This window comes from Artibeus jamaicensis, unplaced genomic scaffold (genome assembly GCF_021234435.1).
Source record: "Artibeus jamaicensis isolate MK-2021 breed Jamaican fruit bat unplaced genomic scaffold, CSHL_Jam_final contig_444, whole genome shotgun sequence".
Taxonomy (NCBI): Eukaryota; Metazoa; Chordata; class Mammalia; order Chiroptera; family Phyllostomidae; genus Artibeus; species Artibeus jamaicensis.
Genome location: NW_026521831.1, coordinates 4,010,254 through 4,033,713, shown reverse-complemented (window position 1 = coordinate 4,033,713; position 23,460 = coordinate 4,010,254). Strand labels below are relative to the sequence as shown.

Genomic DNA, 23,460 nt, shown 5'->3' with positions numbered 1-23,460 from the left:
TGTATTCAATTACGGAACGCCAGACAGCCTCTGGCTCCCAGCCTGCACCAACGAAGGCTACAGGGGTCTGTCGCGGCCCCCCCCAACTTCCGCTCTGATGCTGGGGAACAAGGGCTCCCACAGGTCACCTGTGGAAAAGGCAGAGGGCCACACTCCCCCACCGCTACCCCAAAACTCAAGCCTGAGATCTTGGCCTTGTGGGGGTGAATCAACCAAATATATAAAGCAAGCATGTGTATTTTCTAAGTGGCAAGTCTAAACCACAGGTTCTGGGCCCTGCCAGAGGGATTCCTGTTGAAACTCCAATTCAGGTCACTCAGCATTTGCTGGGAAAAAAGAATCCAAGCCTCTTCGAAAGAAAAACAACCCCCTAAAGTAAGATGGAGCCCCAGCAGGACACTGGGGGCCTCTCACTTTCCCGGGGAAGGGGCCGCTTCAGAGCAGCCAGCTGTGCGCTCGCTCTGTGGGTACAAATGCCAATTTCCGTTCACTTCGAGAGGTGGCAGCAGAAGGGTTTCTCACGGGTCTGGGCCACATTGCTTCCTCGCCTGCAACGAGCAAGACTGTGCACTTAAAGGCTGCCTGCTGTATGCATTCCTCCCCAACTCAAGTCTGCTGCCTCCCGCAGCCCAAGTCCTGTCTTCCTGGAGCCGGACACCAAACATCAGGAAAGACACCTTCTCCGGTACATTCAGCTCAAGGGCAACAGCAAAGCCAATCTGCGTTCAAGTTCTGAGTCACGTGACGGTCCCCAAACAAGGAGCTGGGGCACAGTCCCCTAAAGTGAATGAGAATGGGACAGACAGCTTTCCTATTGGTATTAGATCACTAAATTAAAAATTCGAGGACGCCCCTTGAATTTTTTTATGCATCCCCCCTAAATCCCCTAATTTCTCCCCATACCTTGAACATGACTTGCTGCCCGAGTAGCCTGTGATTCCTTGTCCTTCACAATCCAGTCACCCTGCCCTGAGGACTGAACAATGACAGTCCACTCTGTGTCTTTGAAACGAGCAATGACTCCCCTCCCAGGGAGAGGTCTGTTCTCACACCTGGATGCTGGCAGGGGCGCACCGGGCTGGACATCCCCATCTGACAGATGAAGAGACTAGGAGCCGGTCTGCCCTGGGCCATTTGGGAGCAGACGTATTGGGGACCGGCAGGCAGTGCGTGCCCACGTGTTAAATCGGTGCTTCAACGCTGTGGTGGCCCCTCCCTCACGTTCCAGCAACAACAAATTCTGATCGAAGGTCTTACCGGGGCTCTGGGAGGCCACCCTTGCAGAAAACCCTATAAAGACACCTAGATTTCTGAAAGTAATAAAACTGAAGATGCTTACCCACACCTCCAAAGGAGGCCTCCCTGGCCGGGATCCCTCTGACTACCAACTGCACTGGTATTTATTTCAGCACAGTCCGGCTGACAAAATCCCGGGTTCCCAAGTAAATCTCCCACACGTGGCTCCTGAACAAAAGCCAGGCAAGTCACCTGTACCCTGGGGACTTGTCACAGAACAGAACAACACACCACAGGGCAGCCCACCCTGCCGCAGGGACACAAAGGTGTGTGCCTCCCAAGGAAAAGAAAAGGGGGGAGAGGGCTCCCACCACTCTGCCCCCAGCCTTAACCTACAACTAGAGGGAGAACTCACCAGTAATTTTTATCACGGATGAATCATCAAAAGAAAGAAAACAGCTAAGTGGGCCCCCTCCTCCCCTGTGTAATAGCCATTAAGCCAGCCAACCACAGGTTCCCTGACTTCCAGGCAACACACAAACAATTACCCCCCCACACACACCTTGTTTCCCCAAATCCTAAAACAGACATCCTTCTAAGTCGGGGACTGCAGGGACCTGGGACGGGGCCCTCGCTCACTCACATGACAGTGTTTTCTCTCCCTTTCTCCAAAGGAATCCGGCAACATAAATATTAATCAAACACGAGAATCTGCCTTTTCAATCGTGGGCCATTCTGAGAACTGGATTGTGATCTTTGCCCGCCGTTGCAGACATTCACAGGCAGATTCTGTCTTGTCGGAACTGTTGGAAATGGACGGCTGAGAATCGACCAGCAAGTTCGGGCAGATATGAAAACCTTCCTGCCCGGGACTGCCAGCAGCTTTTGAGTTTCCAAGTGCTGAATTTGTTACCTTTTCCGTGGGGCCTTTCAAAAAAAAGTAAATTGACAAATGCCTTCAGAGTCCTCCTACAGAAAAGCAGGCTGCTGGACCGGGGTTCCCTCAATAAGAAATGTTTGTTGTTGTTAAAGATCAACTCTTACTCGAAATGCCATGAAGGCATCGGTTACAAAATACTGTATTTCTGAGAACACAGAAGGTGCAGTATCCTGTTATGATCTGGCCGGCCCAAATCATAAATAGATATGTACATGCATATTTTTTTAAATCACCTTGACGCCTGTTGCAGCAAATTTCTGAATTACAAAAAATAGAGACGTGGTTCCAATTCCAGCCCAGAAAAGCTGTCACACCGAAGGTAAACTTTAATCTTCTCCAGCCGAATAGCATACATTTTTATTTCCAGAGTAACAGCTTTGGGAAAATGTTTGAACATTTCTTTCAGAGCTTTGTGGTAAATCCACTGGGCGTCCAGCCCCTGCTTTTGTGGGTCTGTAAAGGGCTGCAGGGCTTAAACAATTGGAGGCCAATTTTTAAGAAGCAAAAATAGAGACTCTTAGCGAGGTGACCATTAGCATACAAATTCTCCTGGAGGGAGTGCATTGTAAAAGAAGGGGGGGCTGGAGGCAGGACGACATTAATTTCCTGTAATTCCACGAGGCTTTGTGTCCCACTCGAGTGGAGGGTTCCATTCACACACAATTGGGAAAACACTTTTGTTCTTGAGTGTTTTTAAAATCCCAGCCCCAGGGATTCCCTCTAGAAATGCAGGCTCCCTCTCCCGCAGGCGGGGAGTGTGGAGAGAACTCCAAAACAACACGCTCTGGACTGGACTGTTGTCCCAACGGACCCTAGACGCACAGGGGAAACTCTGAGGCTCATTCCAACCGGGCCTCACCTGGATCCTGAGACCTGCCGGGCTCTGTCGGGCCAACGTGAGCTGGGAGGACCCTTCTGTGCTTTGGCAGCAGGAGGAGTGGGGATCCCGGGACCCTCCAGAACTCAGGCACGCTACCCCAGCAAGGAGCCCCGCCCCCCTACCGCGGCAGTTTCGGGGAGGGAGCCTCCGGCTGGTTCTCAGGACACTGAAAGGCCATTCCCCAGGCCTGGGACCGTCAGTAGCCCGGGTGCGCGCCCACGAGCCCGGGAGAGAGCGGCGGGTGGAGGAGGGGCGGCCCCGCGTGCACAAAGGGGCCCCAGGACCGCGGGCTCCCCGCCCTTGACCTTGGGTCTCTGCCTCCATCCATCTCCGCCCGCTGCCAAGGAAGGGGGCTGGCCCGGGGCCAGGGGCGAGCTCGCCGGCCGCAGCGGGGCGAGGGGCCGCCAGGGGACGGGACTCAGGGAAAAAATAATAATAAAAGACTCGGCAGCAGAGTGCTCCCAGGAAACCTGCATTCCAGCTCCCCCCCCCACCGGCTCCTTCGGGAGCCGGGTCCTGGGGCGGGTCCGATTCACTGCACGCCTCCTGCCCCTCAAAGCAAAAGTTGCACGGAAGCACGACGGACGCCCCCTCCCCTAGGCTTACGCTACGACTCGCCAGCCCCCCGCCTTCCTCGGACCCCGGCCGAGAGGGGGAGGGGAGCTGTCACCGGAGGAAGAAAGGAGCGCGCTTTCCCCGAGAGGCCAGACGCGGGCAGGGTCAGCTGCGCCCCCGCCCGCCCCTCACCGCCCCGCTCCGGCAGCTGGCCCATTAAGCCCCCGAATTATGCATGGACCTGGAGCCCCCTCGGCCCTCCCGCCCCTTGAAGGCACAATCAACGCGCGCGGCGGGCCGGGCCGGGGGAGCCGGAAGGAGGTGGCTGCTGGTCGCCAAGCCTCTCGCCCGGGGCACAGGCGGGCGAGGCCGGCTGCCCCACGCCGGGCAGGGGCGCCCAAAGGCCCTGGTGGTACCCGGCGGGCAGCGCCACGGGCCGCAGGGGAGCCCCCGACGCAACCAGTACGTTGCCAGAATGGCTGCCCTTTCCCGTGCAGGGTGCGCGAGTTGCCGGCCGACCCTGCGCCCCGCCGGAGCTCGGTGTCACCGGCCTTAGAAAAGGCCACCGTGCGCCTGGACTTGGACTTAGTGAAGGGAGACTAATGGACCCCAACCTTGCAGCACCCTCCTGGGGGCGGAGCCTGAAGTGTCCCCCGCCCCCCTCTCGAGGCCGGAGGAGCTCTGTCCCTGCCCCCTCCCGCGGAGGGAAGGGATGATTTGCAGGGGGGTGGGCAAGGTCGAAGGGAGTAGAGGGGGCCAGGCGGGGGGAGGGGTCGCTGGAGAGCCGGACTGGAACAAAACGAGTCTTGCGAGCTGTAACCGTCGGAGCCCTCGGGGAAATTGCTGTAGTAGTGAGGCAGGTGGTTTCGCGGGAGCGGGAGAACAGGGTCAGTCTCCGAGCTGGAAGGACTTGGATGTCCAGCGCCCCTCCCCCCAGCCTGCTAGTCCTAGAACGAGCCAGCCCAGGCCCCGAAGCCCGCGGCAGCCGCCTTTGAGTCCTGAGTCTGCACAGCACGTGGTTCTCCGTGCCCTGGCCCCCGGCGCTGGGGACCGCAGGGCCGCGACACTGGATGTCCCCTGTTTGCCCGTTTGTTTCTGGAAATGGTTCTCTCTTTCCCCTTCTCTCCAAAGCAAAGGCCAGGTCAGGAAAATTACAGACTTCTTTTCCTTCTCAGGGAAAGTTTTACAAGCCAATGATGTCAGTGATGCAGGGAGAAGACCACACTGTTTAGGTTGCTTAATTGGCGGGCTTTGAACTCTGGGTGGGAGAGGGAAAGAATCCACTTGGCTTCCTTGGAGAACTCAGTTTTGTGGGGTCTACCAACCTCAGCCAATGTAGCCAGCTGCTGGGGTGAGAAGGGGTCATCAAAGGTCTGCCCTGTCTCTCCCTAAGGGACAGGAAGACTCAGACATCACACTGAGCACTGGACAGGCCCCCAACCTCAAGGGAGGACCCCCTAGAATCCCGTTTGGGGGGTGGTACACTTTCCAGATATCATACTCTGCCCCCAAAAGCCTTTGAAACAAAGCCAGGGCTTCTCCACTGCGTTCAGGGATCCCTTTGGCTCCTGAGGTCAGGAGAGTGGCACCCAGTTTTCTGGACACGGAGGGTTGGGCAGCTGCCCTCCCTCGAGCCCCATGGCAGTCCGGCGCTAGGGATGCAGGCCAAGGATTCTGCATTGTGGGTTCATCTTGGGTGGGCGCTGACCCACCCACCTGTTTGCACCTCTGAGTCTCGATTCGTCTGCCTGTCTAAGGCTGCTGTGTCCACACCTGCAACCTGAAGGCTCTGGAAGCTGCTCCAGGACTCAGCCCCAGGGGTCAACAGCCCTAAGCAAACACTGCTGCCCTGGGCCAGGCGGTTCTCGCTGCCTCTGTGGTCCATCCGAATGGCAGCGGTTCTCTACGCACCAAGAGTGGCTGTTCTGATGGCGGTCCTCCAAGGCAAGGCTGTTTCCCTGCTCTTTCCCACCCAAAGGAGCCCAGAGGCCCAGTTTCCATGCAGTCTGAGCACCAGCAGGCAGCTGCTTCCCCAGACCTGTCTCTCATCAAGGGTCTCACCTCTCCCTCCCAGGCGTCCCCTCTCACACCCCTCCTCCCCCCACCCCTACTCCCTGCCCAGCTCCTCCTCCCTCAGCCACCACCCCCTTCCACATCAAAAGCAGCAGACCAGCTGGAGGGCCCCAAGGAAACTCACTGAAAGAATACAAGGCTTAGAGGCCTTGCCACCCTGGACCCCATGCCCTGAGCAGCCCTGAGCAGGCCACCATGCAGACCTCCCCCCTGGGTTCCATTAGGGCAGCTGGACATCCTGCCCCTTGGGTCACCGGCTGCCACCTAGCAGTGCTGGTGCCGGGCTGGGTCCAGATTTTGTGGGGCCTGAGGTTTGCACAATTTGGAGGGCCCTCTTGACAAATCAAATCCTGAAGCACACCTCCAGCATTAGGGGCAGTGCCCAGGAAGGGCCTGGGCACACTCGGGGCCCCGGGCCTGAACTCGGCCTCAGTCAGTGCCCTGAAGCCTCCCAGAAGAATCTTCACAGCTTGGGGCGGGGAGAGACCCTGTTTATCCTCTAGTATAATGGCTTTCATTTCCAGCCACCAATTTCTTCCCAGAAAACACTCGTCTGCTATTTAACAAATGGGAAATGCGGGTGGGTCTGGGTAGGGTCTGCTGGGCGGGAGGGGGATCTAGGTGGGAAGCTGGAACTGAAGCCCCCACCCCCCCACCCACCCCCCCGGCCAGGCCCTTGCAGCTGTCAGAGTCACTGGCAGGCACCTTCTCCCTCTTCAGCTCAGGAAGCTGGGGCCCAGAGAGGGGGAGCGTCTGCTCAAGGTCACACACAGCGTGTCGGCCACAGAGCGAGGACACCTTTCCACGTCTCAGGCCCGAGTCCACAAGTCCACATCGCCCCTCCCCACCGTGCATCCACAATGCCCACGTGCCTGTTGCCACCCAACTGCGCTGAGCAGGAGTCAGCTCCTAACAAGACCGGCTTTGCCCAAACGGCAGTCGGCACGAGATCCATGCGCAGGTAGGACAGGTGGAGGCCCACTGTCCTGATTCTTTGTCCCCACACTAGTCCCCAGGTTCCATCACGGAGCTTCACCCTCAGACAGGAAATCACTCACTGCCTGGCTGTGAGCAGAGGGAGCCTGTGGCGGTGAGTGAACAGGCCACACCAGCCCAAGGAGGTGACCCAGTGAAGACCCAGCGCCACTCTCTGAAGGTCACTGGCAGGAAGTCGGGAACCTCGCTTCCGGGCACAACTGTGCGGCTCACTCCCAACATGATGGTACGAGATGCCTAAAACTCTCTGTAACTCGGTCTCCTCATCCATAAAACAAGGGAATGTCTGATTTACCTCCTTTGGGGGGCGGAGACCGGGGGTGGGACCCTGCCATGTAACACGAAGGGGACACCACTGCCACACAGCAGAGAAGAGTGTGACTGCGGAGTGCACTCAGGGCCCCTAGTCACCGACGGTGTGACCTTGGGCAGGGGAGTTAACATCTCTGCCCGGTTTCCCATTCTGTAAAGTGGGTTGATACGAGCACCCACCTCATGGGCTGTGCCGTTAGGAGGATTAAACTCCTTAGATTTGTAAAGCCCTTCACTCGGGGACTGGTGCATGGGAAGCTCTGAAAGGATGTGTTAACTTAAAAGTCCTAATACGAAACACTCAGTCTCTCTCTCTCTCTGCTCTGCAAAAAGATGAACCCAAGGGCACAAGGGTGACAGGCGGGCTTCCTGATGGGAGCGCGCCCAGCAGACTCTGGGGCTGGTGGGGACGCATTAGTCAGGCATGAAAATTAGCAAAGAAAAAAAAAAGCTGTCAAATGCCTAATAAAAAACTTAAGTCAACTGCTAACTATTTACTGTCAAATAAAAACCCTAATAGTAATAACGGGAACTAGGCTGACGTTGGGGCGGCTCCAGCTGCCTTGCTCTCGCTCCCCCGCCTTCTCGTCCTCGGTCCTGAACCGGAACAAGGAGCCACCTGCATGAATCACAGAGCCTACAGCCCCCCACTTAGAAAGAAGACAACGAAGAGTACCCTTTAGTTGACCAGTACCTTTCGTCTTCATTTTCATTCAGTAAAACCTTCCCCTGCAACTCAGTGCTACTACGGTCACCTTCTGGATCAGCTGACCAAGTCTGCACGCAGACTTCAGCCCACTGCCCTCCTGGGAGGCCGCCAGGCAGGATGGGAATTTCTCCCCCCCATTTACAGGTGAGGAAACCAGAACTCTGCAGGGGAAAATGCTTTGTCTCAAGCCACAGGGCCAGGCAGCCAGGCGTGGCCAAAGGTCACCTGTCCTGACGCAACATCGCTGGGTTTGGACGCAGCCCTGCCAGCATCAGAGGCACAGGCTCGGACAAGTCCTTTCTCACGGGAGGACGGGCAGGTTGGCCACGAGGTCCTGCCCGCCCAGGCCAGGAGGCCGGAACCCCACTTCACACCCCACTGGCACCTCTCTGTTATTGACAACAGCCGACAGTACACCTGGTACGTGTGTACATTGTCTCCATCAAACCTCGTAAGCCTGAAAGATGAGAAAGATTATCTCCACTTCATAGGAAACAGAGACCTGGGGAGCCGAAGGTCAGGGAAGTCACTGTCGAAACCAAAATCCTGGCCCAGGTCCGTCTGAATTCGCATTCTAGAGCTCCTTCCTGCCCCTCCCAACCCCATACCTTTGCCAGGAAGCGCACAGACAGCTGGAAGGCTCCTGGCCTGTGGGCAGGGGTTGAGCCTGGGACCAGCCTCAAGGACCCCCTTGGAAAGAGTACAGAGGTAGTACCTGCCCCCAGTGGCTCTGCCGGCCTCTCCCTAAAAGCCTCCGCACCCTGTGTGATCCACAGAAGCCAGGTAGACCCGGGTCACACTTTGCTGTGTGACCTTGGGCAAGTCCCTTAACCTCTCTGAACCCCGGTTTAAAGCAGGGTTAGAAATGTCTATTTCAAAGTGGGGTCAGAGGTATTGTTTCAAAGTTGCTGTCTACTTCTAAGTCAGATAACCCCTAGATAGTGGGGGTTCCCAGGCAGGTCCCCGCTTCCCCACCACCCATTAGCCCGGCCCAGGTTCTGGGGTCAGCCCTGCAGTCCCCAGCACCCCAGCCTGAGCCCGGGCGGGGCCACATCCCTCGAAACATGCCACTTCTCCTTGGTGTAGACAGAGCTAATAATTAGCTGTCACGATTTAATAATAGAAAAAGATAATCCGTGCCACGACACATGGATTTAACCAGTCTTAATTTGGAGGGAAAATAACAACTCTAAATGTATCAAATGCAAGTTTTTCCCAGACAACCTGCGAGTGAGTTTATCTCCCATTTCCAGCACAAGCAAATTATTTCCTTTCTGCCACTGGCCAAACTAACATTCTTCTTTATTTTGCGTTTATTTTATTTATTTTTTAAAGTCTGAAATGAACCTTCTCAGAGCAGCACATAAGTCCTTCAGCTGATGAGAAGTCCTTCTTTCTCCAACAGTTTGCCCAGCGAGGGGTCGCCGGCACCCCAAACCAAATGTGCCCTCAGTGGGTGCCCTGCCTGCTGCGTGAAACGCCCACCATCCCAGGCGCGCCCCTCGACCTTCCTTCGGGGCTCAGATGCAGACTTACAGCGGGCGGGGCCATCGCAGCTGGGAGCTGCCTGCCACCTCCAGCCCAGGGGGACCTGCCACCTCCTGTCACCCGCTGCCTGTCTCCTGCGTTTCTCCAGAAATCTGACATTTGGGGTTTGAGGGGAGGAGGAAGGAAAGGCAAAAGGCAAACTTCTGAGTGACAGCTGATGGCTCATTCCTCCCGTTATAGCTTCATTTGGTGACGGAAGAGGTGGCAGCACACAGGAACCCAAGGACGCATTACCTGCAATCAAGAGCCTCCCCTCCAGCAGAATGGGAATTCTAAAGGGGCACCTGGAGAGGACGGCTGAGCCAGAGGGCTGAGGTAACTTCGAGGTTCTCACCGAGGAGAGCCAGCACCTCGTGCTACCAAGCAGGGCCCAGGCCACGCTGAGCTTGGCTCTTTGGAAGCTGCCACTTTTCTGTCATCTACCTCCTGCTGGAACCTGGGCTGCAACCGGCCTAACACAGAGGAGGAGAAGAGTGACTTGACTTGCCTGGGTGGGCACTGGAACTCCACCCTGGCTGGCCAAGGCCCAAGCCTCGCTGCTTTGACCCCCAAGACCCCTCCCCAAGGCGACACACCGTGAGAGCTTCACCAGAGGACAGTAATGGGACCAAAGATGGGGGCTGACAGAACGGGGACATGGTCCAGGGAGGCCCACCCTTACCCCAGGAAATGACGGAGCGAGGAAAGGCACTCACGTGTGTAGCACATGCCACTGGATGTCCAGTTACTGTTAGGTTTACCCCCAGATGCAGGGACTGCAGCTCAGCAGGTCGAGTCTCACTGCTGAGCCTGGCAGGCAGCAGGGTGGTGCACCCCTGGGCTGGGTCCCTCTGCATGCAGCAGGCCACAAACCCACACCCCTGCACCCCCTGGTCTCCTCGCCCCTCCTCAAAATGGCCATCCCAGAGAACAGCTCAGAGACTCCTGCGCAGTGCAAAGCCCGAAGCCCGCTGGTGCCCCGTCCCAGGGTCTGCCATCTCCCTCGAAGGACAGACCCCGAGGGCCATCGGAAAACTCACAGAGTCAGGGATCTTAAGAAGCAGAGAGACTCCTCCATCGGCGGACACATACTGGAATCAGATGCCAGCACCAGACTTGGACCTCTAGGCTGAGGCCCTTACCTCTGACCCTCTCCACCCACGGTCCCCAGATGGGACATAGTCTCCATGGCGCCTCCTCACCCACGGCGGACACTCAGGGGGCAGGGCCAGGGCCCGCAGCTACACCCATCAAGGGCAGGGGCACCACCTGTCTACCCCACGGCCAAGTTCTTCACGAGAGACAGAACAGCAGCCCTGACGGCCATCTTTCCACATGCTTCCAGCCCCCATCACCCCACGGGGGCCAGGTGGGGGTGCCGTGGGGGTGCCGTAGGTGCGCCGGCGCTGAATGAACGAATGAATGAATGAAAGCCCTACAGGAGACAAAGCTTCAGAAACTTCCTCCTTCCCCTCTCCTATTTCTCTATCACTTAAAACAAAGAGAAACAGTAACTACTCCCTTCACCCCATCTCCAGAATTCCGTCCCAGGGAAAGGGTCGATCCGGGGTCCAACCCTGACCAACAGAATCCCCACTCACTTCTCACCCTGGGGACACCCCTAAAAGCAGAAGGGACCCCAAGTATTTGCAGGCCAGCCCTGCCTATCCATTTCTGGAGCTTGGCTTCCAGAAGCACCTGGAGGACAATATGCAGACTGACTGCCCTCTGGGAAAAGCCTGGCCCTCCTGGCCACCGTGGGCACCTCACCTGAGATGGCCAAGCCAGAGGTGAAGCCCCAAGAATTATCAGCGGCTGGGCATGGGGACGGAGGTGCAGGGAAGGGCTGGAGCATCCCCTGCCCGCCACGGCGGGAGGCAGGCCCCAGAGAGGCCTGGGCGCGGCCCGCAGAGCCCGCGGCGGGTGGGGCTCCGGAAGCCCAGGCGGAAAAGTGATTCCTTGTCCCTCTCTTAAAATATAAAGACTCAATTATCTTTGAGCAGCTTGCTTTACACATGAATTGACACATTTATTTTACAATAAATAACTGAAAGTTATCTGTGTTTCCTTTACTGTTACTCTACACGGAGAAATAATAAACGGGGCTCGTCTGCAAAAATGCAGCCACTGCAGCCCTCGGAATTCAATTAAGCTAAAATAATTAATGCTCCCACCCTATCAAATGACTTTATACATTGGAGCCCCTGAAGTTTTATTCTTTAATCTTTCCTTTTTATTAAATAGAAAAAGTTGGTGCCAAAGCAGGGAGAGAAAAGGGGGGGAGGAGGGGACCCGAGAGCGAAGGGCATGACGGGCCGAGGAACGGACGGTCGCCTTCAGCTGACGGGGCGCAGGGTCTGTTTGGCGTCTTTGATTAACACGGCACTGAAAGCACTTTGAACAAACACATCTCTTTCGACTTCAAGGGATTATTTTGGGTATTTCTTCAAGAATGAAGAGATCCATTCATCCTGCTGCTGAACAGGGCAGGGCAAGGGTACCTGTCGTCACACAGGAAATAAAGATACTGGCGCTTCTGCAGCATCCCAACCCGGCGGGCGGAGGCGGGGGAGGACAAAGCGCCTTGGAGACGACCTTTGCCTTTTGTGGAACCATGTGTCCCCCCCTTCTCAGATGAGCCTGCCCCCAGGGGATCTGCGGCCTGTTGCAGGGAGCTGCCTTCCCAGGGAGATGGGGACTCCAGAGGGGTCAGCGGAAAGCCTTCCCACCGAGACATGGATCAGGGGCCCACCCCTGAGTGGTCCCCGGCGTTGACCCCACTCATGAGAACAGTCCTCGAGCGCCTGATGGAGGAAACAGAGGGTGGGGACCCCGACCACGCAGCACCCTTCCCCCCGGAAAGCTGCAGCCTCCGCAGAGGAAGCGCCACGCAGGCCTGCACACACCTCGGAACCAGAGTGTGCGTGCCTGCGGCCTGGGACCTTTCTCTCAGCGCCCCTGTACCTGCGGAGTATGTGAGTGCTCACGCTGGGACACACACCAGAAGGCCAGTGTCCCCACTGACCACTGCCACAGTCTCTGCACAGGACAGCTCTGGTCAATCCCATTGCACAGATGGGCAAAGTGAGGCCCACGATCCCAAAGCTGCCATGTGGCTGCTACGGAGAAGCTGGGCTTGCTGGGTCACCCTGTTCCACTGCCTCCTGGTGCCAGGAGTGCCTGCACACACCCATCCGTGTCCCCCATGGCCGTGGGGGACCCCAGCTCACCCTCCAGAGAGCACAAAACCTCAGTCCCTCCAGCATTCCCCCCTGGCTTCCACGTCTGAAGCACAATGGAGACAAATCCGCACGTCTTCCCAGCCGGCCGCCTACACCTGTCTGCACACCGCGGCACAGAGGGGCCTCCCGCAAGAAAAATTCCACTGGCAAAGCATTCTCGAAGCCACTGCTCCTGCAGTGCACCCGCAAGTGTGCCGGCGTTACCACATCCCGAGACAGGTGGGGAAACTGAGGCAGGGACCCGGCTGTGGTGATTCAAACCTCCTCCACACACGCTCTGCCGCTGTCTCGCTGTAGGACAGACTGCGGCTCTAGGGCACACAGGCTGGCAGAGCCCTCCTTTGCCCCCCCAGGTCTCCTGGGCTCAGAGGGGCGAACCAGAAGCAAGCACTCTGGGCGCACAGAGCCTGGGCTCCGCGGCAGGGGGTCCGGCCGGCGGTGGCCCCAGCCTGGAGAGAGGGCCCCAGTGCAAACCCGCTGCGGGGGGGGGGGGGTGTGGCCGAGCGGCTGGAGGAGGCCAGCCCCACACCTAGTCCTCGAATAGTAAGAACCAGTGGTCCAGGTGGCCGGCCAAGTGGGTGTGCCAAGGGCAACATCCTCCCTTCCTAAGGGGCACAGCATCCAGTAAGTGCCCACCAGCCCTTCCCCACACCTACCCGTAGGGACAAGACAGTGTCAGAAGGGGCCTCTTTGCACAGATGGGAAACTGAGACCAGAGAGAGGAGAGGGAGGGGGTGAATGCCATTCATAGGCACTTTGCCAGGACCACGAGCTCACGACAACCCTCACGGAAGAGGGCTCACCAGTGTCACCTCCCAGATGGCGGAACTGACTAGGCCAAGTTGTAAAGAACAGACTCCAACCCAAGACTATCTGGTTCCAGAGCCAGAGACGAGGCCACCAGGCCCAGCAGACTGAGGGCCAACCACACTCCCAAATCCCCGTGCTGACTCCTGGCTGCCCACGCCTCCGGCCGCACCTGTGCAGCAAGCGTCCCACAGCCAAAAGCAAAGCAACCACTAGCCAGTCAGGCTGCCCTGAACCCCGGGCCCGTCTCCTCCCGAAGGTCCCCTGGATGGTGGGCCTCGGAAAGGGCGCACCCGGTGGTAGCCCAGAGGCCACCCTGGTAGCTCCCGAGCTGTCCCAACCCCGACACCCCCAGTCGGAGGACAACCCCCTGACACAGCGAGGGGTGAAGGCAGGCATGGAACAGGGGAGACTGCGGCGGCACAGCCAGGTGAGGGCGACGCTCCATACCTGCAAGGTTCTCCTGCTTGGGGCAAATGCCTTTCGTGGGCGAGAGCAGGTGGTCGTCTTCGTCAGGGGTGACCTGGATCCCGATCTCCACTGGCTCGGACACTTTCCTGAGCTCGGCGCGTGAGGAGGGCGGCGGGCTGCCCTTGTCCAGGCCTTTGTCATAGCAGGCGCCCAGGCTGCCGCCACACTGCTTCTTCTTGTGCTCTATAAAAACCAGGATGTCCCCTAGAGGGAAGTTCATCTGACACTGTCCACAGGTGAGCAGGTCAGGGTCGGGGCCACCCACCAACAGCCCCAGGCCGCTGGGCTCCTCTATCTCCAGACCCTCGTCCTCTTCAAGGATGGCCGCTTCCACATGGTCAGCCTCTGCTGCAGAGAGAAAGGAGAAGGGAGGGCAGAGAAGACAGAGATGGGCTTAGGCAGTCACAAGCACCCATCGTGCGTTCCAACCCTTCCCCACCTCGAGGCGGGCCCCTCGGCCCCGGGAGGCCAGGGCGCACCGAGTCCTCCCGGCATTCCTGGAGGCAGGGGGTTCGCCTTCCCGCGGGTGGGCAACAGATGGGCACCCTGGGGCCCCAGGAGCAACAGCACGGCTCCCTGAGGCCATGGCTTCAGCGGTGCTGGCTTGACTGCTTTCCAGTTCCTTCTTTCCCAATTCCCCTCCTCCCCGAAGCCCAGGGACACGTGTGAGTGCGTGTGCACACCGCACATCCTGGCTCCACAGGCACCGTGGCCATCCCACCGTGGCGGCGGCAGCCAGAGACGAGTCTCCCTTTCTGCAGCTTTCGAGAATCACCTGGGAGCCAGGAAGACATTCCACACCCAGGCCAACGAAGGACCCTGGGATCCAAGCATCGGGTCGTTGTTTCAGCCTCCTGGGTGATCCCGATGGGCAGTCAAGGCCAAGGACCTCGAGCCGGAGGCGTCTGGCCCTGCTGGGCACCCCCCTCGCCTCCCCCTTTCATTCATGGCTTCCCTATTCATGTGTGGCCGACTTGCATTCCTCTACCTGAGACCTGGCTGCACACCAGACAAGAACACAGAAACCCAGGCAGCGTCAGCGAGCCAGGCCTTCGGAAAGAAGCCCACATGCTCAGAAAGCAACAAGCGAGGGACGGTTCCAAAGGAAACATCGAAAGGAAAATGAGCCCCTGGAAGGGACCCTGCGGGCGTGCGGGCTGAGAGGGGCAGCTGGCTGTCCCGTCCCCCCACCCCCCTCACCCCCCCCAACCTGGTCACACCCCTGTGCTTCCTGGGTTTCCCAGCCTTCCTCAGCGGCTCCGCCCTGTTTTACTCTCACTCCCTTCAAAAGAAAGGGGGAAAAAATTCTTCAGACTCAAAAGCATTTCTTGGCAGAGGACAAACCACACTTTCAACGGGTTGTGTGTTTTCCTATTTGTTGCGTGGTGGATATACTTCCTTTTTATTGTGGGGGGCAGAGGACCCAAATATTTTGGAGCTAATAAATGCCTCTAAAAGCAGCAATCCCCTCAGGGGAAGACTGGGCAGCAGAGAGAGTGTCATAAATCAGGGAGGTGGGCCAGGAGGCTGCGTGTCCCCCCGGGGGTCCGAGCAAATTCGGGGAGGAAGTTTCTGAGGGCGGATGTCAGTGGTGGGGTAGACGGCCCGCGAGTCAGGGTCTTCGAAGGCTGGAGACCCGAGGGGGCAGGTAAATTTTAAGTGGCGCAATGTTTAGGAAAGGGTGGCGGGAACCACAGAAGAACAGAGGGAAGGAAAGGAAGGGAGAAAAACACATTCCGTGGCAGTGAAGTTATGGGCGGGCCTGAGCCAAAGAACAGATAATTTAAGGGAAAAATTCTGTGGCATCCTTCATCCTACACATAAATCACTGCTCTGTGTTTCCTGGACACAGGCTTCCACAGGGCCTGTGAGTCCATGTGCAGGGCTGATCCTCGATTAGCTGGCCCACAACACGGAACACGCGTGAATGCGGAGTGTGGGAGCCCATGAGTAGGCGTCGCCGAGAAGAGGGGTGAGCATCTGAGGTCCTGCCTGGGGCTCTAGAAAAGCAGGCAGAGCCTTCGATGAACCCCACATAGACGCACATTCGCCACGTGGTCCTACAAAAACACAAAACTACCCGGTGGAGGAGGAGACCCGAACCCCATGGTCCACTTCCGTCCAACCAAAGGAGCCTGGAGCGTGCGAGACGCGGAGCTTGCCAAGCCGGCCTCCGCGACCTTTCACTGCACCTGACCAGGAAGTCAGAGTTCACTGACAGAGGGGCTTGGAAGGCAACGCTTCATCATTAATTTACCAATTTATTTTCTGCGAAGATGCTTGGCTGTGGTTAGGATGTGACTGCAGCCCTCCCACCAAACAGCGGCTCTGGGGGGGACTGGGTCCCTGTGAACAGTGCGTCAGAGAGAAAAGATAATTATTCGGAGCCTCTGCTCCCTTTAATGATCTAACATTGAGCAATACTGTTGATATTGAAGAGCTCACACCTTTAATTACCAATTACATATACGTAATTTCAGAGCCAAAGGAGAGGGTTGTGAAAACAGTTCTTTAGAAATATAAGGACGTATTGTGCGTCATTTCTAGAGACAGAACTCTACTAAATGGGAGGAGAGTGTCAAAATATTGTTTTGTTTTTTTTTAAAAAAAAGAGAGAGAGAAGCACAAAGGAAATGCTCTGAAAAGAAAAAAAGAAAAAAGAAAAAGAAAGAAAGAAAAGGACCACTTGGGTGACGGGGAAGGTGGACGAGACCCCGCTGAGAGCCCGGACAGCCTGGGCAGGCCGGCACGCTGCCCGTCCAAAAGGCCACTGGATACAAATAAACAAGGGAGACAGCGCCCCCCCCCCGCCCCGTTCCCAACCCCATCGTCCTTCCGGGGGGCGGGGAGGTGTCGCCTGCTGTTTAACTTCACCTTGGGCTCCGCTGGCTGCCTGTGTGTGGCTTTGCTCTCCATCAACTTTCCCAGCCCCAAGCCAGGCTCCCCTCCTTGTGCAGGAAGGAGTTCTAGAAGCACCAATAGCTCCTCTCTGCCGGGGGCGGCGGGGGGGGGGGGGGGGTCGGTGTAAAGGTACATAATTTCAAATTCATCTTGTAATTCCAAAGAAGCACAGACTGAGTATAAATTAGCAAGGGTCCCATGGGCCTGTTCGGAAGCAGCACCCCCTTCTATCTTTTGCTAAGGACTCTGCACAGTCTTCCTCATCCTTCTTTTATTTTTTTTGTAACAGTTGGTCAGCTTCCCTTGACTGGACAGCCCCTGCTGTTTCACTCTCCTTGCGCACCCACCCGCCAGCCCAGTGAGCCCCAGCAACCGCGTTTGAAAGTGTCCCACCCCCATTCACCGTGCTGCCTGCAGGTGAGGTCCCGCCTCCAGTCCCCTCCTGGCCAACCCACCTGGGCGGCGGGGTGGGCTGGTGTGACCAGGCCGCTCTGAACTCGGGTCCCCACCCCCTGACCCAGGAGCCAGGAGGCAAAGAAACACCCACCAGAAACTCTCCCTGGCCCCACTTGCAGTGTTGAAAGTAAAACTCCAGATGAAGAAGGCATTCGCCCAGCTCCAAGAATGGGGCTTCCTCCCCCCCCCACCTCCCGGGGTGCGGGCCTGCTGCAGGAGACGCTTCCCCAAGACTGTGGCAACGGCACCCCTGACGTCCAGGCAACAGAGGCACCCTGAACCCCCAAACTGTCCAGCGTTTGGGTCAGAGCAGAGGGACCAAGACAGCTTGCTGAGCCTTAAAAGCTCACACCCAAGGCACAGGGAGACACCCCAAAGTCAGGCTGTGGTTTCGTTTCCGCTGGCAGGCGGATACCAAGCTGGGTGTGTGTGCGTGTGTGCGTCCCTTCTGAGAACCGTATGACTGATGGGAGAAATAAAAGGGTGAAGAGCCACTTGGCAAAGCTCAGAGAAGGGCAAAGTAAAGCCACGTCTGGCCCCCCAGAAGCCTCTCTCCTCTGCCCCATGGGCACCAAGCAGCACGGCCTAGCACAGCCTCAGAGAGCCAGCCTCTGGGTGCCAGGCAGCGTGGTCCCAACTGCCACCCACAGCTGAGCAAGCTCCAGGGAAGAGACAAGCCACATGTGAACAGAATCGGCCTTTTGCATCCCCAGGCCCTGCACCCAGCCCCCTGCCGTGTCCGGCAAACTCAGGCCTCACAAAAAACAAGGCCAGAAGGAGGTTTTCCCGGAGAGGATGTGAGCCATCGTGGAAGGCGCCCCACGCCAGGTGGCCCTAGAAAATACTGCTGCTGAGGCAGAGAATTCTCGATGATGTTTGATTCGTTAACAGGAAAACAGGGATGGGTGCACAGGTCCCTGGTCCCCAAGCCACATATCAGGCGGGGGTGGGTCCTGAGATGTTACATCCTAAAGTACACGCACAATTCTGTGTTTACACACACATTCATTTTCTTTTTACAACAAAACCACATTTTATGTACAGTGCTGGGCCTCCTCCGAGCTGGTGAACGCATTTAGAAGCAATGAAATCAGGACTCACAACTAATAATGGACATGGCCGTTAAGTGCACGCGGAAGCGCTTCATCCTAAGACACACCGGCCCGTGCCTCCGCCCGGCTGTGACGGCGTTTGGTTAACACGGGCCCAGCCAGGCAGCCCACAGGCTCCCGGCAGCTGCGCAGGCTTAGCAGGGCCTTACCTGGCCCCTGATCGCCACCACACAGGGCCCCCGGGCCCCGCCCACCCTGGTCCACCTCTGACAACTGCCCTGGCACCTGCCCCTCGGGGAATTCCAGCAAGAGGCCCCACCTGCTGTCCCCAGGGCACTGCTGCACACACAGCACACAGCCCGCGTCCCCTCACCCTGCAGTGACTCAAATCCCGAACTCCGCCTTCCATGGCTAAGCCGCAGTCCGAGAGAAACATACTTGGAACCGCTGTTTCAGTGATGGGGGGGGGGGGGTTGCGTCGGGGGAATGGGGGGATAGGGAAGAGCATGGGGGAGGGGCGCCAGGGTCTTAAAAGCGTATGCCACCAAAGTCACAGACACTATCGCGGTGTGTTCTCGTGTTTACAAGAACTGACTGCATCCCTGCGTGGAGCCCTGCCTCCGACGGGAGACCTGCCACCTGCTTCCTGCGAAGACGAGTCCTCCCCACGCTCACGGATGTCTGCGCGGGGATTGCCTCATTCCCTCCCCGAGAAGGTTCGGGGAGGGGCCGGCACACACCCGGCACACGCACTCGGCAGAGCACCACACTTGCTGTGCTGCCATCAATTTTTAATTTATTGGATCCAAGAGAAAATAACAACCGTGGGGGGAGGGGATGAGAGAGAGAAGGAATCGTGCTTGGTGGAGGCGATAATCCGGGACCAGAGGGCGCTGGGAGGCACGAGGGGCTCCGTGACGTTCTCCCAGCACAGGATGATGAGGTGCCTGGCAGAGGGGAGAGACCCTGCCCGGCCGACGGCAGGACGGACCTCCCGAGGCCACAGAGGGTGAAGACACAGCCGGGAGTGGGGGCTGCGGTCCAGGTCCCAGCCCATTTGCCCCCCAAATTCCCACGGCCAGCAAGGCTTAGGGTTGTTGCTGGACCCTGGGAGGGCACAGCCAGGCCGAGTCCTAAGCAGGACACGACATACAGATGGACTCTCTCCCCTGACCACCTGCCTTGCTGCAAGAAGATCTGAGGCATCCATCCTTTCCAGGTGCCCCAGGGCCTCTGGTCCAGGCCCCCCAGCCCCACCCCCGCCCCGAGACCCTCCAAAGGCCAGCTCCCCACCACCCTCAAAGTACTGGTGGGACCAGACAGGCGCACACAGGGACCGCCCTCTCATGCGGCCCACATCTCCAGAGGAAATTTTCAAGATTCTGATGTCCAGGCAGAAGACGGAGAGGCGGCCGGGGCACAACCTTGTCTGCCACGTGGGTTTCCCCGTTCCAGGAGAATGACAAGGGGCCCGGCTGACCAGGCCTGGTGAGGGGCGGGGGCGGCGGCCCGGGTCTGGGCTGCATGCCACAAGTCAACACTGCTGATGGGAGAAGAGGTTTGGGGGCAGGAAGAACCCCGGCCACACGGCGCAGGGACAGGCCCGGAGGGGCAAGGGCAAGGCGTGAAGAGCCCCAGACACACACAGGGTCCTGCACCCCACCGCCTGGTGCCAGGACCCTGCGGCTCGTCCAAACCGGCTCCCTGGAGGACACCCCACCTCGCTCCACAGGCTGAGTCCAACCTTCCCCCTGCGCCCACCGCACACACCTCTCCAGAGCCCCCAACACTGGGCTCAGGAGGCCGAGTCTCACACACTGAAAAGCAGAAAAGGACCAAATGAATAAGGAAAACAGCATCCAGGTGTCTTCACAGATCCCGCCCGTCAGTTACTAAAAGGTTACTAAAAAAAAAAAAAAAAAGCCACGTCCATGACAACAATAAATGTGGTGACCTACGTGTTGACAAATAATAGTCCATTTCATTTTTTAAAAAAAGGACAGATCGTGGTGTTTAGAAATCCTCCTAAACACATTCAGAACATCCTATAAAACTGCACATGCCTTAAATCTTTTGAAGCACGCCGGGGCTCCTAAGGAGATGATAGAAAAGCACGTTTGCAGCCAAATGAAGAGGTTCGTTTTCTTGAATGCTGTGCTTTCTCAAAGGTGCTCGGCAGGAGAAAGGAAGGGCCCTCCATCCAGGACTCGGGCTGCAAGCTGGCCAAGGAGGGAGACCTTCTGAGGGCCACACCGAGGCTGCAGGGACAGGGCCGCCCCCCACAGCACACGTCCACGGTCGACGCTCACACGCAGCCCCATTTCTTTTCCTTGGCAGCACCCCGATTTCTGCAGCCCACGTAAATCGCGGCGCCCCTGGCATTTGGCTTCCCGTAGCCGCTTTCTGGCGTGTTGTCTTAGTCCCGAACTCACTTTAGAACATTAACAAATGCATTCGTATTTCAGCAGTTGAGTGGAAGAGGGTCACGAAAAAGTTATGTAAAACAGAGGATTTTTTTAAACTTTGAAGTTGCTTAATTTTGTGTGGCCGGGGCTTTCATTACAGTAAAATAGCTCAGCCTGCCTAATTCAACACCCAAGCAGATTATCGGCTACCTCAGAAAAAGAAAACAAAAACAAAAACGAATGAATTTCTTGAATTTCACCAACTACACAAAAGACTTGCATTATGTCAAAATGCCGGCCGGCCGAAAAGTCCCCGTGAAGGTGGCACCATTAATCAAACCTCCCATCTGGTGTCACTTTTGCCAGTAAAAATGGTGCCGTTCCCCTGGCCCCCCTCCCTGGCTCGTGCGGGAAGTGTGCCCTCAGCTCTCCTGTGCCTCCAAATAGCCTGGTCTCGGGCTTTCTATCCACGCCTTGGGAAAACTACCGTTCAGGGGAGGCAGTCGACACTCGGTTCTTCCTGGGAAGGGGACGAAGGGGAGTAGATTTCGGTGACGTCTGTCTCCCTGGGAAAGAGAGATTTGTGGGAGTGGGGAGCAGCGGGGGGGCCAGAGGGGGGGCGCCACATAACACACAGGACTCCGGGCCCCGTCGTCAGTAAATAAAGAATGCCGCAAGTGCCAATGCCATGCCCCGAGCAGCTGGATGACAGAGACACTCATTCATCCCCAGTATATTCCTCTGTGCACTCTCCCCGTTGAAAATACGTCCGCGTCCCTACAGCTAACACCACCTTCGGAGAAGGATGCTCCACCGGCATCAATAACTTGACTGTGCAGAGAGAGCAGGGCACAGTCCCCAAAGAGCAGTCATTTTCCCTTGTCCTCCCAAATGTGACGCAGCATTCGACCTAGGAGCCAAAGTCCTTGGAGAGTTGCGGCTCCTTCCCTGAGCCACAGGAGATGCAGGAGACAGCCCCCCAAGGTCAAGAACCTCCTCTTCACCCTCCCCCAACAGACACCTATATTTTTTCAAGCTCTGTCATGTCTGTGGTCTGTGTTTAGTTACAGCTCGTGAAACTCCCCCAAGTTCCAAAGCACAGGATTGGGGGTTTCTAAAGAGAATGTTTTTAACGGTTCTCTGCAGGCCAGAGGCCGCGGCCCAGCCAGAAGCAGCCAGGTGACAGGCCACTTCATCTCGGAGTCGTCGAGTGAGCCTGCGGCCGCGACACACTTGCAACTGGCTCGATTCAAACGTTAAATGAAGGAGAGAAATCATCAGATAGCACGCCGGCCGGAGAGGGAAGGCTTCTGCAGCGGAGGACCGCACTTGGCTTTTGTCTGACCTAATTTATTTCTCTTTCAGGTTAGAAGAGAGCATGCTTTCCTGTCGGAGGGGAACTTCATCTGCCCATACATTGAACTCAAGTCCAAGGCTCGGGGTCAACTGGGCTATCTCCAGATTCCTTGAACTTGAAGAAGGCACAATAACCCAGAAATCTTGTGATCGAGAGCTCACGTATCCCCCAGCCCTGGGCTGCCCATCCAGGGAGGCGCAGCTTCTTTAAAAGCCACCCACTAGGAACCCCGTTTGGGGTGAAAGGCGTCAGCAGCGCCGGGTCCAGCAAGCACACCCCCATCCAAACGAAGTTTCACACGTTATCCGAGTCGGCACTTTCTGTCTTTGGGGAGCGGTGCCATTCCCTCAGTACAGTGGGAACCTCAGCTGACAAATGGAACTGAGAATCCAAGAATCATAAAACACGGGCTAAAAGGATTTTCATTCATCGAGCTGTTTTAGGTACATGATTCCCCGAAGCACCGATTCTCGGCTGTCCCCTGCTTGTGTGACATGCGGCCCAGAAAGGGACAAAACGGCACTTCTTCCCAGTCCCCCTCGCAGGAACAGGGGTGCCTCGGCAACCTAAAGGAATTTTCAGGAAGTCAATGCCACAGGTTAAAACTAACCATTTTAATTGTTTATTTTTTTAGGAGAAATTTTTTAAAAGCCCCCATCTGCCCAGTGGGAGCCTATACATCAATATTGATAGCTTGAAAACAGATTCGCAAACTTATATTCTGATTTGTTTTACTGCTCAAACCCCTGCATGAAAATCAGTATTACAACTTCGCACTTAAGACATTTTGCAGCCACGCAAAGGGCCGGGGCTGGCGGCAGAAGGCCGGTCCCAGCCCCTCGGAGCCCAGGCGCCGAGCCATGACACGGGCGCCGAGCGCCCCCTAGCTGCCAAGCGGCGCCAGGCGCGGCGCGGCTCCTCAGGCTTGTCTGCCATCCACCAGAAGCCAATGCAACTGAAAGTTTATTTTGGAAAGTCTTTTATCACAACAAGCAACAGCGATTGCTAAGCGATGGAAAGGGAGATGAAAAGAAAAAGGGAAGGCTGGTGCTAGCCGTGTTCTCAGGGAAAAACCAGCGCCGAGAGCTGGATTCTGAGAAGGCACTGGAAACCCGTGCGCTCCACTGTCGGGAGCTGGTGTCTGCAGAGGGACTATTTTGCCTGCTCCACCTTCACTGAGACAGAACGCGGATCACTGTCAAATGCGCCCAGAGTTGGCCGTTGCTTCCGTCAGGAGGACCCATCCGGTCCTGCACCGTGGTCAGCAAGGCACCACGGCCGGCCCTCTGACCTGGCCTGCCTCCCTGTTCCTAGGGCAGGCAGGCCTCCCAAAGCCGCTGTGGTCACTCCAGCCCTGCAACAGTGGTTCCTCTTCCACGAGGAACTGTTTTGAAGACCAAAGATCACCAAGGCCAGAGCATAGGCAGAGAGCCACCTCCCCCCCCCCCCGAAAAGGAAAATAACATAAAATAAAAAGAAATTTGCAACGGTACATAATCTTCAGGGAGGCAAAGAATACCCTTTAAAAATATTAGGGGTTG

General features: G+C 57.1%; 1 protein-coding gene across 6 annotated transcripts in view; it reads right to left on the bottom strand.

Moving 5' to 3' along the window:
* BCL11B (BCL11 transcription factor B) overlaps positions 1 to 23,460 on the bottom strand; it is a 92,400-nt gene that overhangs the window by 64,201 nt on the left and 4,739 nt on the right. For 2 of the 6 annotated variants that reach the window (XM_037130220.2, XM_037130222.2), the window contains exon 2: positions 13,728 to 14,096. The exons of 2 other annotated variants lie outside the window; for them this stretch is intronic. In XM_037130220.2, coding sequence (XP_036986115.2) covers positions 13,728 to 14,096 — 369 coding nt within the window. The remainder of the gene's footprint in view (positions 1 to 13,727; positions 14,097 to 23,460) is intronic. 2 more of the 6 variants (XM_037130221.2, XM_037130223.2) reach the window with 1 other exon arrangement.